At 48.7% G+C, this 17,779-nt stretch overlaps 1 protein-coding gene across 2 annotated transcripts in view; it reads left to right on the top strand.

Annotated features, from left to right (window-relative positions):
* The window catches only part of kcnh2b (potassium voltage-gated channel, subfamily H (eag-related), member 2b), a 237,131-nt gene that overhangs the window by 164,975 nt on the left and 54,377 nt on the right, over positions 1-17,779 (top strand). For both annotated transcript variants that reach the window (XM_085992158.1, XM_085992159.1), the window contains exons 9-11: positions 7,794-7,993; positions 9,840-10,092; positions 12,347-12,540. In XM_085992158.1, coding sequence (XP_085848284.1) covers positions 7,794-7,993; positions 9,840-10,092; positions 12,347-12,540 — 647 coding nt within the window. The remainder of the gene's footprint in view (positions 1-7,793; positions 7,994-9,839; positions 10,093-12,346; positions 12,541-17,779) is intronic.

Below are 17,779 nucleotides of genomic sequence, written 5' to 3' on the forward strand. Positions count from 1 at the left end.
TAAGTATGTGTGCAGTCAGTGTGTTCAGAAGTGTCTGTGCAGTCAATGTGTTCTAAAAGTGTGTGTACACAGTCAGTGTGTTCTTGCAGTATGTGTGCATAGTTTGTGTGTTCCAGAAGTGAGTATGCAGTCAGGGTGCTCTAGAAGAGTGTGTGTGCAGTCAGTGTGTTCTAGAACTTTGTGTGCAGTCAGTGTGTTCCAGAAGTGTTTGTGTGCAGTCAGTGTGTTCTTGAATTGTGTGTGTTCTGTCTGCATGTTCTAGACATGTGTATGCAGTCAGTGTGTTCTAGAATTGTTTGTGTGCAGTCAGTGTTTTCTAGGAATGTGTGTGTTCTGTCTGCATGTTCTAGAAGTTAGTGTGCAGTCAGTGCTTTCTAGAGTGTGTGTGCAGACAGTGTATTCTAGAAGTTTGTGTAGTCAGTGTATTCTAGAAACGTGTGTGCAGTCAGCGTGTTCTAGAAGTGTGTGTGCAGTCAGCATGTTCTAGAAGTGTGTGTGCAGTCAGCGTGTTCTAGAAGTGTGTGTGCAGTCAGCGTGTTCTAGAGGTGTGTGTGCAGTCAGTGTGTTCTAGAAGTGTGTGTGCAGTCAGTGTGTTCTAGGAGTGTGTGCTGTCAGTGTGTTCTAGATGTGTGTGTGCAGTCAGTGTGTTCTAGAAGTGTGTGTACAGTCATTGTGTTCCTGAAGTGTGTGTGCTGTCAGTGTGTTCTAGAAGTGTGTGTGTGTGTGCAGTCAGCGTGTTCTAGAAGTGTGTGTGCAGTCAGCGTGTTCTAGAAGTGTGTGTGCAGTCAGCGTGTTCTAGAAGTGTGTGTGCAGTCAGCGTGTTCTAGAAGTGTGTGTGCAGTCAGCGTGTTCTAGAAGTGTGTGTGCAGTCAGCCTGTTCTAGAGCGAGTGTGCAGTCAGTGTTTTGTAGAAGCATAAGTGTGCATTCAGTGTGTTCTAGAAGTGTGTGCAGTGTGTTCTAGAAGTGTGTGTGTGCAGTCAGTGTGTTCTTGAAGTGTGTGTGCAGTCAGGGTGTTCTAGAAGTTAGTGTGCAGTCAGTGTTTTCTAGAGTGTGTGTGCAGACAGTGCATTCCAGAAGTGTGTGCAGTCAGTGTGTTCTAGAAGTGTGTGTGTGCAGTCAGTGTGTTCTAGAAGTGTGTGTGCTGTCAGTGTGTTCTAGAAGTGTGTGTGCAGTCAGGGTGTTCTAGAAGTTAGTGTGCAGTCAGTGTTTTCTAGAGTGTGTGTGCAGACAGTGTATTCTAGAAACGTGTGTGCAGTCAGTTTGTTTCAGAAGTGTGTGTGCAGTCAGTGTGTTCTAGAAGTGTGTGCTGTCAGTGTGTTCTAGATGTGTGTGTGCAGTCAGTGTGTTCTAGAAGTGTGTGTACAGTCATTGGGTTCCTGAAGTGTGTGTGTTGTCAGTGTGTTCTAGAAGTGTGTGTGTGTGTGCAGTCAGCGTGTTCTAGAAGTGTGTGTGCAGTCAGCGTGTTCTAGAAGTGTGTGTGCAGTCAGCGTGTTCTAGAAGTGTGTGTGCAGTCAGCGTGTTCTAGAAGTGTGTGTGCAGTCAGCGTGTTCTAGAAGTGTGTGTGCAGTCAGCCTGTTCTAGAGAGAGAGTGCAGTCAGTGTTTTGTAGAAGCATAAGTGTGCATTCAGTGTGTTCTAGAAGTGTGTGCAGTCAGTGTGTTCTAGAAGTGTGTGTGTGCAGTCAGTGTGTTCTTGAAGTGTGTGTGCTGTCAGTGTGTTCTAGAAGTTAGTGTGCAGTCAGTGTTTTCTAGAGTGTGTGTGCAGACAGTGCGTTCCAGAAGTGTGTGCAGTCAGTGTGTTCTAGAAGTGTGTGTGCTGTCAGTGTGTTCTAGAAGTGTGTGTGCAGTCAGGGTGTTCTAGAAGTTAGTGTGCAGTCAGTGTTTTCTAGAGTGTGTGTGCAGACAGTGTATTCTAGAAACGTGTGTGCAGTCAGTGTGTTTCAGAAGTGTGTGTGCAGTCAGTGTGTTCTAGAAGTGTGTGTGTGCAGTCAGTGTGTTCTTGAAGTGTGTGTGCTGTTAGTGTGTTCTAGAAGTTAGTGTGCAGTCAGTGTTTTCTAGAGTGTGTGTGCAGACAGTGTGTTCCAGAAGTGTGTGCAGTCAGTGTGTTCTAGAAGTGTGTGTGCAGTCAGTGTGTTCTAGAAGTGTGTGTGCAGTCAGCGTGTTCTAGAAGTGTGTGTGCTGTCAGCCTGTTCTAGAAGTGTGTGTGCAGTCAGTGTGTTCTAGAAGTGTGTGTGCAGTCAGCGTGTTCCAGAAGTGTGTGTGCAGTCAGCCTGTTCTAGAAGTGTGTGTGTACAGTCAGTGTGTTCTAGAAGTGTGCGTGTGCAGTCAGTGTGTTCTTGAAGTGTGTGTGCTGTCAGTGTGTTCTAGAAGTTAGTGTGCAGTCAGTGTTTTCTAGAGTGTGTGTGCAGACAGTGTGTTCCAGAAGTGTGTGCTGTCAGTGTGTTCTAGAACTGTGTGTGTAGTCAGGGTGTTCTAGAAGTTAGTGTGCAGTCAGTGTTTTCTAGAGTGTGTGTGCAGACTGTGTGTTCCAGAAGTGTGTGCAGTCAGTGTGTTCTAGAAGTGTGTGTGTGCAGTCAGTGTGTTCTAGAAGTGTGTGTGCTGTCAGTGTGTTCTAGAACTGTGTGTGTAGTCAGGGTGTTCTAGAAGTTAGTGTGCAGTCAGTGTTTTCTAGAGTGTGTGTGCAGACAGTGTATTCTAGAAATGTGTGTGCAGTCAGTGTGTTTCAGAAGTGTGTGTGCAGTCAGTGTTCAGAAGTGTGTGTACAGTCAGTGTGTTCTAGAAGTGTGTGTGTGTGCAGTCAGTGTGTTCTAGAAGTGTGTGTGCAGTCAGTGTGTTCCTGAAGTGTGTGTGCTGTCAGTGTGTTCTAGAAGTGTGTGTGTGTGTGCAGTCAGCGTGTTCTAGAAGTGGGTGTGCAGTCAGCGTGTTCTAGAAGTGTGTGTGCAGTCAGCGTGTTCTAGAAGTGTGTGTGCAGTCAGCGTGTTCTAGAAGTGTGTGTGCAGTCAGCGTGTTCTAGAAGTGTGTGTGCAGTCAGCCTGTTCTAGAGAGAGTGTGCAGTCAGTGTTTTGTAGAGGCGTAAGTGTGCATTCAGTGTGTTCTCGAAGTGTGTGCAGTCAGTGTGTTCTAGAAGTGTGTGTGTGCAGTCAGTGTGTTATTGAAGTGTGTGTGCTGTCAGTGTGTTCTAGAAGTTAGTGTGCAGTCAGTGTTTTCTAGAGTGTGTGTGCAGACAGTGTGTTCCAGAAGTGTGTGCAGTCAGTATGTTCTAGAAGTGTGTGTGTGCAGTCAGTGTGTTCTAGAAGTGTGTGTGCTGTCAGTGTGTTCTAGAAGTGTGTGTGCAGTCAGGGTGTTCTAGAAGTTAGTGTGCAGTCAATGTTTTCTAGAGTGTGTGTGCAGACAGTGTATTCTAGAAGTGTGTGTGCAGTCAGCGTGTTCTAGAAGTGTGTGTGCTGTCAGTGTGTTCTAGAACTGTGTGTGTAGTCAGGGTGTTCTAGAAGTTAGTGTGCAGTCAGTGTTTTCTAGAGTGTGTGCAGACAGTGTATTCTAGAAACGTGTGTGCAGTCAGTGTGTTTCAGAAGTGTGTGTGCAGTCAGTGTGTTCAGAAGTGTGTGTACAGTCAGTGTGTTCTAGAAGTGTGTGTGTGTGCAGTCAGTGTGTTCTAGAAGTGTGTGTGCAGTCAGTGTTCCTGAAGTGTGTGTGCTGTCAGTGTGTTCTAGAAGTGTGTGTGTGTGCAGTCAGCGTGTTCTAGAAGTGTGTGTGCAGTCAGCGTGTTCTAGAAGTGTGTGTGCAGTCAGCGTGTTCTAGAAGTGTGTGTGCAGTCAGCGTGTTCTAGAAGTGTGTGTGCAGTCAGCGTGTTCTAGAAGTGTGTGTGCAGTCAGCCTGTTCTAGTGAGAGTGTGCAGTCAGTGTTTTGTAGAGGCATAAGTGTGCATTCAGTGTGTTCTCGAAGTGTGTGCAGTCAGTGTGTTCTAGAAGTGTGTGTGTGCAGTCAGTGTGTTCTTGAAGTGTGTGTGCTGTCAGTGTGTTCTAGAAGTTAGTGTGCAGTCAGTGTTTTCTAGAGTGTGTGTGCAGACAGTGTGTTCCAGAAGTGTGTGCAGTCAGTATGTTCTAGAAGTGTGTGTGTGCAGTCAGTGTGTTCTAGAGGTGTGTGTGCTGTCAGTGTGTTCTAGAAGTGTGTGTGCAGTCAGGGTGTTCTAGAAGTTAGTGTGCAGTCAGTGTTTTCTAGAGTGTGGGTGCAGACAGTGTATTCTAGAAACGTGTGTGTGCAGTCAGTGTGTTCAGAAGTGTGTGTACAGTCAGTGTGTTCTAGAAGTGTGTGTGTGCAGTCAGTGTGTTCTTGAAGTGTGTGTGCTGTTAGTGTGTTCTAGAAGTTAGTGTGCAGTCAGTGTTTTCTAGAGTGTGTGTGCAGACAGTGTGTTCCAGAAGTGTGTGCAGTCAGTGTGTTCTAGAAGTGTGTGTGTGCAGTCAGTGTGTTCTAGAAGTGTGTGTGCAGTCCGCGTGTTCTAGAAGTGTGTGTGCTGTCAGCCTGTTCTAGAAGTGTGTGTGCAGTCAGTGTGTTCTAGAAGTGTGTGTGCAGTCAGCGTGTTCTAGAAGTGTGTGTGCAGTCAGCGTGTTCTAGAAGTGTGTGTGCAGTCAGCCTGTTCTAGAAGGGTGTGTGCAGTCAGCGTGTTCTAGAAGTGTGTGTGCAGTCAGCGTGTTCTAGAAGTGTGTGTGCAGTCAGCGTGTTCTAGAAGTGTGTGTGCAGTCAGTGTGTTCTAGAAGTGTGTGTGCAGTCAGCGTGTTCTAGAGAGAGTGTGTGCAGTCAGTGTGTTCTAGAAGTGTGTGTGCAGTCAGCGTGTTCTAGAGAGTATTCCAGCATTTGGCCCATAGCCTTGTATGTTATGGCATTTCAAGTGCACATCCAAATGCTTCTTAAATGTTGTGAGGGTTCCTGCCTCCACAACCCTTTCAGGCAGTGAGTTCCAGACTCCAACCACCCTCTGGGTGAAAAAGTTCTTTCTCAAATCCCCTCTAAACCTCCCGCCCTTTACCTTGAATCTATGCCCCCTAGTTATTGACCCCTCTACTAAGGGAAAAATCTCCTCAGCATCCATCCTATCTATGCCCCTCATAATTTTGTACACCTCAATCATGTCCCCCCTCAGCCTCCTCTGCTCCAAGGAAAACAAACCCAATCTGCCCAGTCTCTCTTCATAGCCGAAGCGCTCCAGCCCTGGTAACATCCTGGTGAACCTCCTCTGCACCCTCTCCAACGCGATCACATCCTTCCTGTAGTGTGGCGACCAGAACTGCACACAGTATTCCAGCTGTGGCCTAACCAGTGTTTTATACAGCTCCATCATAACCTCCTTGCTCTTATATTCAATGCCTCGGCTAATGAAGGCAAGTATCCCATATGCCTTTTTTACCACCTTATCCACCTGTTCCGCCGCCTTCAGGGATCTGTGTACTTGCACGCCCAGATCCCTCTGACCCTCCGTCTTGCCTAGGGTCTTTCCATTCATTGTGTATTCCTTTGCCTTGTTAGTCCCCCCAAAGTGCATCACCTCGCACTTTTCCGGGTTAAATTCCATTTGCCACTGTTCCGCCCATCTGACCAACCCATCTATATCGTCCTGCAGACTGAGGCTACCCTCCTCGCTATTTACCACCCTACCAATTTTTGTATCATCCGCGAACTTACTGATCATACCCTTTACATTCATATCCAAGTCATTAATGTAGACCACAAACAGCAAGGGACCCAGCACCGATCCCTGTGGTACCCCACTGGCCACAGGCTTCCAGTCACAAAAACAACCTTCGACCATTACCCTCTGCCTTCTGCCACTAAGCCAGTTTTGTATCCAATGTGCCAAGGCACCCTGGATTCCATGGGCTCTTACCTTCTTGACCAGTCTCCTGTGCGGGACTTTATCGAAGGCCTTACTGAAATCCATGTATACCACATCCACTGCGTTACCCTCATCCACACACCTAGTCACCCCCTCAAAAAATTCAATCAAATTAGTCAGACATGATCTTCCCTTGACAAAGCCATGTTGACTATCCCTGATTAATCCTTGCCTCTCCAAGTGGAGACAAATTTTGTCCCTCAGGATTTTTTCCAATAATTTTCCTACCACTGATGTTAGGCTCACTGGCCTGTAGTTCCCCGGTTTTTCCCTACTACCCTTCTTGAATAATGGTACTACATTAGCGGTTCTCCAGTCCTCTGGCACATCCCCTGTGGCCAGAGAGGTCCTGAATATATGTGTTAGAGCCCCCGTAATCTCCTCCTTTGCCTCACACAGTAGCCTGGGATACATTTCATCCGGGCCTGGGGATTTATCCATTTTTAGGCCAGCTAAAACCGCCAATACCTCCTCCCTCTCGATGTTAATATGTTCGCGCGTGTGTGTTCCAGAAGTGTGTGCAGTCAGTGTGTTCTAGAAGTGTGTGTGTGCAGTCAGTGTGTTCTAGAAGTGTGTGTGCTGTCAGTGTGTTCTAGAAGTGTGTGTGCAGTCAGGGTGTTCTAGAAGTTAGTGTGCAGTCAGTGTTTTCTAGAGTGTGTGTGCAGACAGTGTATTCTAGAAATGTGTGTGCAGTCAGTGTGTTTCAGAAGTGTGTGTGCAGTCAGTGTGTTCAGAAGTGTGTGTACAGTCAGTGTGTTCTAGAAGTGTGTGTGTGTGCAGTCAGTGTGTTCTAGAAGTGTGTGTGCAGTCAGTGTGTTCTAGAAGTGTGTGCTGTCAGTGTGTTCTAGATGTGTGTGTGCAGTCAGTGTGTTCTAGAAGTGTGTGTACAGTCATTGTGTTCCTGAAGTGTGTGTGCTGTCAGTGTGTTCTAGAAGTGTGTGTGTGTGTGTGCAGCCAGCGTGTTCTAGAAGTGTGTGTGCAGTCAGTGTGTTCTAGAAGTGTGTGTGCAGTCAGCGTGTTCTAGAAGTGTGTGTGCAGTCAGCGTGTTCTAGAAGTGTGTGTGCAGTCAGCGTGTTCTAGAAGTGTGTGTGCAGTCAGCCTGTTCTAGAGAGAGTGTGCAGTCAGTGTTTTGTAGAAGCATAAGTGTGCATTCAGTGTGTTCTAGAAGTGTGTGCAGTCAGTGTGTTCTAGAAGTGTGTGTGTGCAGTCAGTGTGTTCTTGAAGTGTGTGTGCTGTCAGTGTGTTCTAGAAGTTAGTGTGCAGTCAGTGTTTTCTAGAGTGTGTGTGCAGACAGTGTGTTCCAGAAGTGTGTGCAGTCAGTGTGTTCTAGAAGTGTGTGTGTGCAGTCAGTGTGTTCTAGAAGTGTGTGTGCTGTCAGTGTGTTCTAGGAGTGTGTGTGCAGTCAGGGTGTTCTAGAAGTTAGTGTGCAGTCAGTGTGTTCTAGAAGTGTGTGTGCTGTCAGTGTGTTCTAGAAGTGTGTGTGCAGTCAGGGTGTTCTAGAAGTTAGTGTGCAGTCAGTGTTTTCTAGAGTGTGTGTGCAGCCAGTGTATTCTAGAAACATGTGTGTGCAGTCAGTGTGTTCAGAAGTGTGTGTACAGTCAGTGTGTTCTAGAAGTGTGTGTGTGCAGTCAGTGTGTTCTAGAAGTGTGTGTGTGCAGTCAGTGTGTTCTAGAAGTGTGTGTGCAGTCAGTCTGTTCTGGAAGAGTATGAGTGGTTAGCATGTTCTAGAGTGTCTGTGTGCAGTCGGTGTGTTCTAGAAGTGTGTGTGTGCAGTTAGTGTGTTCTAGAAGCATGTGTGAGCAGTTGAAGTGTTCTAGAAGCATGTGTGAGCAGTTGGAGTGTTCTAGAAGCGTGTGTGTGCCGTCAGTGTGTTCTAGAATTAGCGTAACTGTTCTCTGTTTCTGCAGCTCTCATGTATGCCAGTATTTTTGGGAATGTGTCCGCTATAATCCAACGGTTATACTCTGGCACCGCCAGATACCACACCCAGATGCTCCGAGTCCGGGAATTCATCCGCTTCCATCAGATTCCAAATCCGCTGCGACAGCGCCTGGAGGAATATTTCCAGCACGCCTGGTCCTACACTAATGGAATCGATATGAATGCAGTGAGTCAAAGACGCAGCAGGGCCACAACCTGACGACCTCACCTTTTCATTTGCTGCAGTTTTGTTTCATTTGATGTATATAATATTTTGGGATACAGAACCTGAGTAATTTGAGACATGAAATGAGATGAATGCAGCGAGCTCGGGAGGAACAGTGACTTTGGACCTCTGGCTCCCAAAGCTCTCCACCACTGAGGGTTTCCTCGCCTCGTGCCTGGTTCTGTTGTAGACCTGCTCACTGATGCTCAGTTTGGGTTCCGCCAGGTCCACTCGGCTCCAGACCTCATTACAGCCTTGGTCCAAACATGGACAAAGGAGCTGAATTCCAGGGGTGAGGTGAGAGTGACTGTCCTTGACATCAAGGCAGCATTTGACCGAGTGTGGCATCAAGGAGCCCTAGTAAAACTGAAGTCAATGGGAATCGGGTGGAAATATTCTCCACTGGCTGGAGTCATACCTAGCACAAAGGAAGATGGTTGTGGTGGTTGGAGGTCAATCATCTCAGCCCCAGGACATCGCTGCAGGAGTTTCTCAGGGCAGTGTCCTAGGCCCAACCATCTTCAGCTGCTTCATCAATGACCTTCCCTCCAACATAAGGTCAGAAGTGGGGATGTTCGCTGATGACTGCACACTGTTCAGTGCCATTCACAACTCCTCAGATAATGAAGCAGTCCATGCCCGCATGCAACAAGACCTGGACGACGTTCAGGCTTGGGCTGATAAGTGGCAGGTAACATTCGCGCCACACAAGTGCCAGGCAATGACTATCTCCAACAAGCGAGAGTCTAACCGCCTCCCCTTGACATTCAACGATATTACCATTGCTGAATCCCCCACCATCAACATCCTGGGGGTCACCATTGACCAGAAACTTAACTGGACCATCCACATAAATACTGTGGCAACAAGAGCAGGTCAGAGGCTAGGTATTCTGTGGCGAGTATCTCATCTTCCGACTCCCCAATGCCTTTCCACCATCTATAAGGCACAAGTCAGGAGTGTGATGGAATACTCTCCACTTGCCTGGATGAGTGCAGCTTCAACAACATTCAAGAAGCTCAACACCATCCAGGACAAAGCAGCCGCTTGATTGGCACCCCATCCACCACCTTAAACATTCACTCCCTCCACCACCGGCGCACTGTGGCTGCAGTGTGTACCATCTACAAGATGCACTGCAGCAACTCGCCAAGGCTTCTTCGGCAGCACCTCCCAAACCCGTGACCTCTTCCACCTAGAAGGACAAGGGCAGCAGGCGCATGGGAACACCACCACCTCCAAGTTCCCCTCCAAGTCACACACCATCCTGACTTAGAAATATATCGGCCGTTCCTTCATCGTCACTGGGTCAAAATCCTGGAACTCCCTCCCTAACAGCACTGTGGGGGCACCTTCACCACACGGACTGCAGCGGTTCAAGAAGGCGGCTCACCACCACCTTCTCAAGGGCAACTAGGGATGGGCAATAAATGCTGGCCTTGCCAGCGATGCCCACATCCCATGAATGAATATCAACAATTTTTTAATGAAATACCCTGTTCTGTACCCCGATAACTGAATATCCTTCTCTGTACCCCACATCCCATGAATCACAAATCATTTTTCATGTAACAATTCCTACCTTCCTGTGTAAAGATCTCAACCTGTTAGTGCCCTTTTGCCCCAAGTTTTCTGCAGTTACAAAAATCACTCAATGTATTTTGAGATCAGAAAAAATCAATGAAATATTTTTCTGCTCAATGCTGTAATATTTTCCACCCAGCCTTCCCTCTTTCTATCTTTTTGTCTCTCACTCTCTCTCTCTCTCTGAGGCACTCACACATTCTCTTTCTCCTCCCCTCTGCAGGTTTTGAAGGGATTCCCTGACTGCCTACAGGCAGATATCTGCCTCCACCTGAATCGCAGTCTGCTGCAACACTGCAAAGCTTTCAAAGGCTCCACGAAGGGCTGCCTCAGAGCGCTGGCCATGAAATTCAAAACCACACATGCGCCTCCTGGCGACACCCTGGTCCATGCTGGCGATGTCCTCACTGCCCTCTACTTCATCTCTCGAGGCTCCATCGAGATCCTGCGCGCCGACGTGGTGGTCGCCATTCTAGGTAGAGGTGGCCGAGCTCTGCTGGGACTGGCTGTTTGTGCATGTGTGTGTGTCATAGAGTCATTACGGCACAGAAGGAGGCCATTCGGCCCATCGAGTCCGTGCTGGCTCTCTGTAGAGCAATCCAGTCAGTCCCATTCCCCCGCTCTATCCCCGTAGCCCTGCAAGTTTATTTCCCTTGTCCCTTGAAAACATTGAGTGTGTCCGTTTCCACCACTTCCATCGGCAGCGAGTTCCAGGTCCTCGCCACTCGCTGCGTAAAAAAGTTTTTCCTCACATCCTCCCGTATCTCTTGCCCAAAACCTTAAATCTGTGTCCCCTAGTCCTTGTACCATCAACTAGTGGGAACAGCCTTTCCCCGTCTAGCCTATCCAAACCCGTCATAATCTTGCACACCTCTATCAAATCACCCCTCAACCTCCTTTGCTCTAATGAAAACAAATCCAGCTTCTCCAACCTGTCCTTGTAGCCAAGATCCCCCATCCCCGGAACCATTCTGGTAAATCTCCTCTGCACCCTCTCAAGGACCTTCACATCCTTCCTAAAGTGTGGTGACCAGAACTGGACGCAATACTCCAGTTGTGGCCTAACCAGCGCTTTATAAAGGTTCAGCATAACTTCTCTACTTTTGTACTCAATATCTCTATTTATGAAGCCCAAGATCCCATATGCTTTGCTAACCACTCTCAATATGTCCCGCCACCTTCAAAGATCTATACTTTGTCAAACGCTTTCTTAAAATCCATGTAGACAACATCCATTGCATTCCCTTCATCAATCCTCTGTTACTTCATCAAAAAATTCAATTAGATTAGTCAAACACGATCTGCCTTTTACAAATCCGTGTTGGCTCTCCTTAATTAACTTAAACCTCTCCAAGTGCCCGTTTATTTTTTCCTTGATTATTGTTTCTAAAACTTTACCCACCACTGATGTTAAACTGACCGGCCTGTAGTTACGAGGATTGTCCTTACACCCTTTCTTGAACAATGGTGTCACATTTGCCACTTTCCAATCCTCAGGCACCTCCCCCGCATCTAGGGAAGATTGGAAAATTACGGCAAGCCCTTCCACTATCTCCTCCCCCAATTCCCTTAGCAACCTGGGATGCAAGCCACCTGGATCAGGCAACTTGTCCACTCTAAGCATACCCAGTCTTTCTGGTACATCCTGTCTATCAATTTTCACCCCTTTCATTGCTTCTACCTTTTCCACTTCTACCAATATTTTGTCAGCATCCACCTCCCTAGTAAACACCGATACAAAGTACTCATTGAGTATTCTAGCCTTGCCCTGCGCCTCTAAGCATATATCACCTTCTTTGTCTCTAATAGGCCCCACCCCGCCTCTTACTACCCGCTTACTGTTTACATGCTGGTAGAAGATTTTTGGGTTCCCTTTTATGTTAACCGCCATTCTACTCTCATATTCTCTCTTTGCCAATCTTACTTTCCTCTCCGCATCCCCTCTCAACTTATTGTATTTGGTCTGGTTCTCACTTGAAGAATTCACCTGACATGCATCATACACCCTCTTTTTCTGTTTCATCATCTTCTCTATCTCCCTCATCATCCAAGGAGCCCTTGCTTTGGTTCCCTTACCCTTCCCTCTTGTTGGAATGTACCTAGCCTGTACCTGAAATATCTCCTCCTTAAAGATCTCCCATTGTCCCGTTACAGTTTTTCCTGTCAGTCTTTGGTTCCATTTTACCCTGGCTAGATCCTTTCGCATGCCATTGAAGTTAGCCCTATTCCAGTTTAGAAGTTCCACTCTAGATTGTTCCTTGTTCCTCTCCAGTGCTAATCTAAATCTTATGATACGATGATCACTCGTACCCAAGTGTTCTCCCACAGACACTTGGTCGACCTGGCCCACCTCATTCCCCAGCACCAGATCCAGCAATGCCTCCTTCCTAGTTGGGCCAAGAACATACTGGTCAAGGAAATTCTCCTTGAGAGAGGGGTAGAGGAGCAAATCTGCTGGGAAATCAGAGATATGCAAGAGCTCCAGGTGGAAGGGGCCGGGGATCTGTTTCCAGCCCATTCTATTCCTGTTAAACCCAGTCCCAGCAGAACTCCACCCCCCGCACCCCCCACAGTTTAAAATGCATGAAACTGTTTATGCTCAGCTGTGATGCCTTCTGTAGTCCAATATCCCGTTGGAGTTCGATGAGCTCCCACGAGTGGCCACAGCTCAAACCCTCTCCCTCTTTACTCGGAAGGTTTATGTGACTTTTGTTTCCTGTTCATTTCCAGGTAAGAACGACATATTTGGGGAACCAATCAACTTGTTCGCACGATCGGGGAAGTCGAGCGCGGATGTGCGAGCGCTGACCTACTGCGACCTGCACAAAATCCAGCGGGAAGATCTATTGGAGGTGCTGGACATGTACCCGGAATTCTCCGACCATTTCTGGTCCAACCTGGAGATCACCTTCAACCTCCGTGATGTGAGTACTGAGTGTGTCAAATCAGCGGCTCTCAGAGTCAGGGAGCAGTGAGAGTGAGCTGTCACTCCATGGACTGTGTCGATAAACTCAGCCTTAACGTAATCACCCAAAGTGTAACTGAGTTGTGGAACTGGCTAGTGGGCGGTGTACAGAGGGGTAAACAGACGATCAACTCCATTGCACCTTCCACACTGTCCCAAGTGGATGCTGCAATTCATAAACTGATGGAGGAAAAGATTGGGCAGACTGACAGCAGATACTGTTTAACAGACCCTATTGTGAGGTAATTAATTCATAGAATATTCCACCAGGAAACCAGACAATTTGGCCTATAACCCCTCAGTACTCCTCCATGTTGAACACCGCTTGGAAGAAGCACTGAGAGTAGCAAGGGCACAGAATGTACTCTGGGTGGGGGACTTCAATGTCCATCACCAAGAGTGGCTCGGTAGCACCACTACTGACCGAACTGGCGAGTCCTGAAGGACATAACTGCCAGTCTGGGCCTGCGACAGGTGGTGAGAGAACCAACACGAGGGAAAAACCTACTTGACCTCGTCCTCACCAATCTACCTGTCACAGCTGCAGCTGTCAATGACAGTATTGGCAGCAGTGACCACCACACAGTCATTGTGGAGGCGAAGTCCCGTCTTCACACTGAGGACACCCTCCATCGTGTTGTGCGGCACTACCACCGTGCTAAATGGGATAGATTCAGAACACATCTAGCAGCTCAAAACTGGGCATCCATGAGGCACTGTGGGCCATCAGCAGCAGCAGAATTGTATTCCAGCACAATCTGTAACCTCATGGCCCGGCATATCCCTCACTCTGCCATTGCCATCAAGCCAGGGGACCAACCCTGGTTCAATAAGGAGTGTAGAAGAACATGCCAGGAGCAGCACCAGGCGTACCTAAAAATGAGGTGCCAAACTGGGGAAGCTGCAACACAGGACTACATGCATGCTAAAAAGCAGACGCAGCATGCTATAGACAGGACTAAGCGATCCCACAATCAACGGATCAGATCAAAGCTCTGCAGTCCTGCCACATCCAGTCGTGAATGCTGGTGAACCATTAAACAACTAACGGGAGGAGGAGGCTCCATGAATATCCCCATCCTCAATGATGGTGGAGCCCAGCATGTGAGTGCAAAAGACAATACTGAAGTGTTTGCAACCATCTTCAGCCAGAAGTGGCGAGCAGATGATCCATATCTGCCTCCTCCTGAGGACCCCACCATCACAGAAGCCAGTCTTCAGCCAATTCGACTCACTCCACGTGATAGCAAATAACGGCTGAGCGCACTGGATACAGCAAAGGCTGTGGGACCCGACAACATCTCAACTATCGTGCTGAAGACTTGTGCTCCAGAACTAGCCGCGCCTCCAGCCAAGCTGTTCCAGTACTGCTACAACACTGGCATCTATCCGACAATGTGGAAAACTGCCCAGGTATGTCCTGTCCACAAAACGCAAATCCAACCCGGCCAATTACCGCCCCATCAGTCTACTCTCAATCATCAGCAAAGTGAGGGAAGGTGTCATCGACAGTGCTATCAAGTGGCACTTACCAATAACCTACTTACTGATGCTCAGTTTGGGTTCTGCCAGGATCACTCGACTCCTGACCTCATTCCAGCCTTGGTCCAAACATGGACAAAAGAGCTGAATTCCAGAGGTGAGGTGAAAGTGACTGCCCTTGATATCAAGGCAGCATTTGACCGAGTGTGGCATCAAGGAGCCCTAGTGAAACTGAAGTCAATAGGAATCAGGGGGGTAATTCTTCACTGGCTGGAGTCATACCTAGCACAAAGGAAGATGGTTGTGGTGATTGAAGGTCAATCATCACAGCTCCAGGACATCGCTGCAGGAGTTCCTCAGGGCAGTGTCCTAGGCCCAACCATCTTCAGCTGCTTCATCAATGACCTTCAAGGTCAGAAGCGGGGATGTTCAATGATGACTGCACAGTGTTTAGTGCCATTCACAACTCCTCAGATAATGAAGCAGTCCATGCCCGCATGCAACAAGACCTGGACGACGTTGAGACTTGGGCTGATAAGTGGCAGGTAACATTCGGGCTACAGAAGTGCCAGGCAATGACTATCTCCAACAAGCGAGAGTCTAACCACCTCCCCTTGACATTCAATGGCATTACCATCGCCGAATTCCCCACCATCAACATCCTAGGGGTCACCATTGACCAGAACCTTAACTGGACCACCACATAAATACCATGGCAACAAGAGCAGGTCAGAGGCTGGGTATTCTGTGGCGAGTGTCTCACCTCCTGACTCCCCAATGCCTTTCCACCATCTACAAGGCACAAGTCAGGAGTGTGATGGAATATTCTCCACTTGCCTGGATGAGTGCAGCTCCAACAACACTCAAGAAGCTCGACACCATCCAGGACAAAGCAGCCCGCTTGATTGGCGCCCCATCCACCACCTTAAACATTCACTCCCTCCACCACCGGCGTACCGTGGCTGCAGTGTGTACCATCTACAAGACACACTGCAGCAACTCGCCAAGGCTTCTTCAGCGGCACCTCCCAAACCTGCGACCTCTTCCACCTAGAAGGACAAGGGCAGCAGGCGCATGGGAACACCACCACCTCCAAGTTCCCCTCCAAGTCACACACCATCCTGACTTAGAAGTATATCGCCGATCCTTCATCGTCGCTGGGTCAAAATCCTGGAACTCCCTCCCTAACAGCACTGTGGGGGCACCTTCGCCACACAGACTGCAGCGGTTCAAGAAGGCGGCTCACCACCACCTTCTCGAGGGCAAAGAGGGATGGGCAATAAATGCTGGCCTTGCCAGCGACGCCCACATCCCTTAAAAACGATTTTTTTAAAAATAGCACAACGTCATTGCCTGTGTTTTTTCCACGAGCCTCCAATTCTAATCCCTCTCTCCCACTCACTCCCTATACCCTTTAATATCCCACCCAGTCTAATCCCACTCTCCCGCTCACTCCCTGTACCCTTTAATATCCCACCCAGTCTAATACCAATCTCCCCCTCACTCCCCGTACCCTTTAATATCCCACCCAGTCTAATCCCACTCTCCCCCTCACTCCCCACACCCTTTAATATCCCACCCAGTCTAATCCCACTCTCCCGCTCACACCCCGCACCCTTTAATATCTCACCCAGTCTAATCCCACTCTCCTGCTCACTCTCTCTCCCAGCTTGTGACCTCTCTCTGAAATCTCTCTGTTCACCCACCCGTCCCTCCATTCAGACAACATCTCGATCTGCTATTCTGTGCCAGCGATGTGGGGTCTGTGATTGGAATAGTTGATAATTGGGAAATGTGGGTGATCGGAGGGGTTATAGTGTGGAGGGAAAAGGTTAGATGAGCAGATGGTCAGAGGATTGTTTGGTCAGGGAGCAGAATGATAGGAGGGAGGGATGGTCGGGGGGGTCGGGCTGTATTGGGGAAGTGGGATGATCGGGGAATGATCGGGGGAGGTGATGAGATAAAAGGGAAATCATGTTTGACAAATTTGCTGGAGTTCTTTGAGGAGGTAACGAGCAGTGTAGATAAAGGGGAACCAGTAGATGTGGTGTATTTGGATTTCCAGGAGGCATTCGATAAGGTGCCACATAAAAGGTTACTGCACAAGATAAGAGCTCATGGGGTTGGGGGTAATATATTAGCATGGATAGAGGATTGGCTAACTAACAGAAAACAGAGAGTCGGGATAAATGGGTCATTTTCAGGTTGGCAAACTGTAACTAGTGCGGTACCACAGGGATCAGTGCTGGGGCCCCAACTATTTACAATCTATATTAATGACTTGGATGAAGGGACCGAGTGTACTGTAGCCAAATTTGCTGATGATACAAAGATAGGTGGGAAAGCAAGTTGTGAGGAGGACACAAAGGCTGCAAAGGGATATAAATAGGCTCAGTGAGTGGGTGAGAATTTGGCAGATGGAGTATAATGTGGGAAAATGTGAGGTTATCCACTTTGGTAGGAAAAATAAAAAAGCAAATTATTATTTAAATGGAGAAGGACTACAGAATGCTGCGGTACAGAGGGATCTGGGGGTCCTCGTACATGAATCTCACAATGTTAACCTGCAGGTACAGCAAGTAATTAGGAAGGCAAATGGAGTGTTGGCCTTTATTGCAAAGGGAATGAAGTATAAAAGTAGGGAAGTCCTGCTACAACTGTACAGGGCGTTGGTGAGACCACACCTGGAGTACTGCGTACAGGTTTGGTCTCCTTATTTAAGGAGGGATATACTTGCATTGGAGGCAGTTCAGAGAAGGTTCACGAGGTTGATTCCAGAGATGAAGGGGTTGTCTTATGAAGAAAGGTTGAGCAGGTTGGGCCTATACTCACTGGAGTTTAGAAGAATGAGAGGGGATCTTATTGAAACATATAGGGCTAAAAATTCAGTTAGGGGCGCCCAGCTCACCTGGGCGCCGGAATTACCGCTGCGCGCAGAGCCACTTGCGCCAGCGGGATATTCAGTTTCAGCGCCCCAAGTGGAAGCCGGCCGCTAAACAAGGGTTTCGGCGCCCCGCTTGGGGCGCTGAAACTGAATATCGGCGCGCAAAGTGCCGCAGCGCCACCCGCTGCGGCATGGCAGCCTGCGGTACTGCAGGCCTTCCTCCCACTGTTAAGGGGGAGGTGCCTGCAACAGCGCGATCCCCGCTCGCGAGTGCCGGCAAATGAGCCCGGCACCAAGGAGAAGTGCCGGGCTCTCTGGAAACAGCCGGCCATGCCGCGGGTGGTGGTTGTAGGAGGCCGGGGACGGAGGTGCGGGCAGGCGGCCGCCGAAAAAGCGGCCGGCTGCACCTCCACCTTAACTCGCCCCACTACCGCCACAGGTAGGCCCCTGTGTACCGGTCGCTGTTTGCGGCCGGCGCGGAGGAGGCGGCAGCGACCAAATATGGCCAGCGGGGCGATAGCGGGGCGCTGCGCACACTGATGACGTCATCGGTGGCGGCGCAGCGCTACAGGCTAACGCCGCCATTAGCGCCCCGCTAAATATCGCGGTAGGTTTGGCCAGTGGCGCAAAAGCCCTCTTTGGGCGCAAACTGGTGGCGAAGGCCACTGAATTTCTAGGCCATAAGGTTCTGAGGAGGCTCGACAGGGTGGATGCTGAGAGGATGTTTCCCCCACTTTTATCGTTCACTATTGTTACACTATGGTTATCACTGTTTATATCGTTACACTATGGTTATCACTGTTTACACTGTTGTATCACTACACAAGGTCAC

Source organism: Somniosus microcephalus, chromosome 7 (assembly GCF_052327205.1).
Source record: "Somniosus microcephalus isolate GS21.2 chromosome 7, FLI_Smic_1.0, whole genome shotgun sequence".
NCBI lineage: Eukaryota > Metazoa > Chordata > Chondrichthyes > Squaliformes > Somniosidae > Somniosus > Somniosus microcephalus.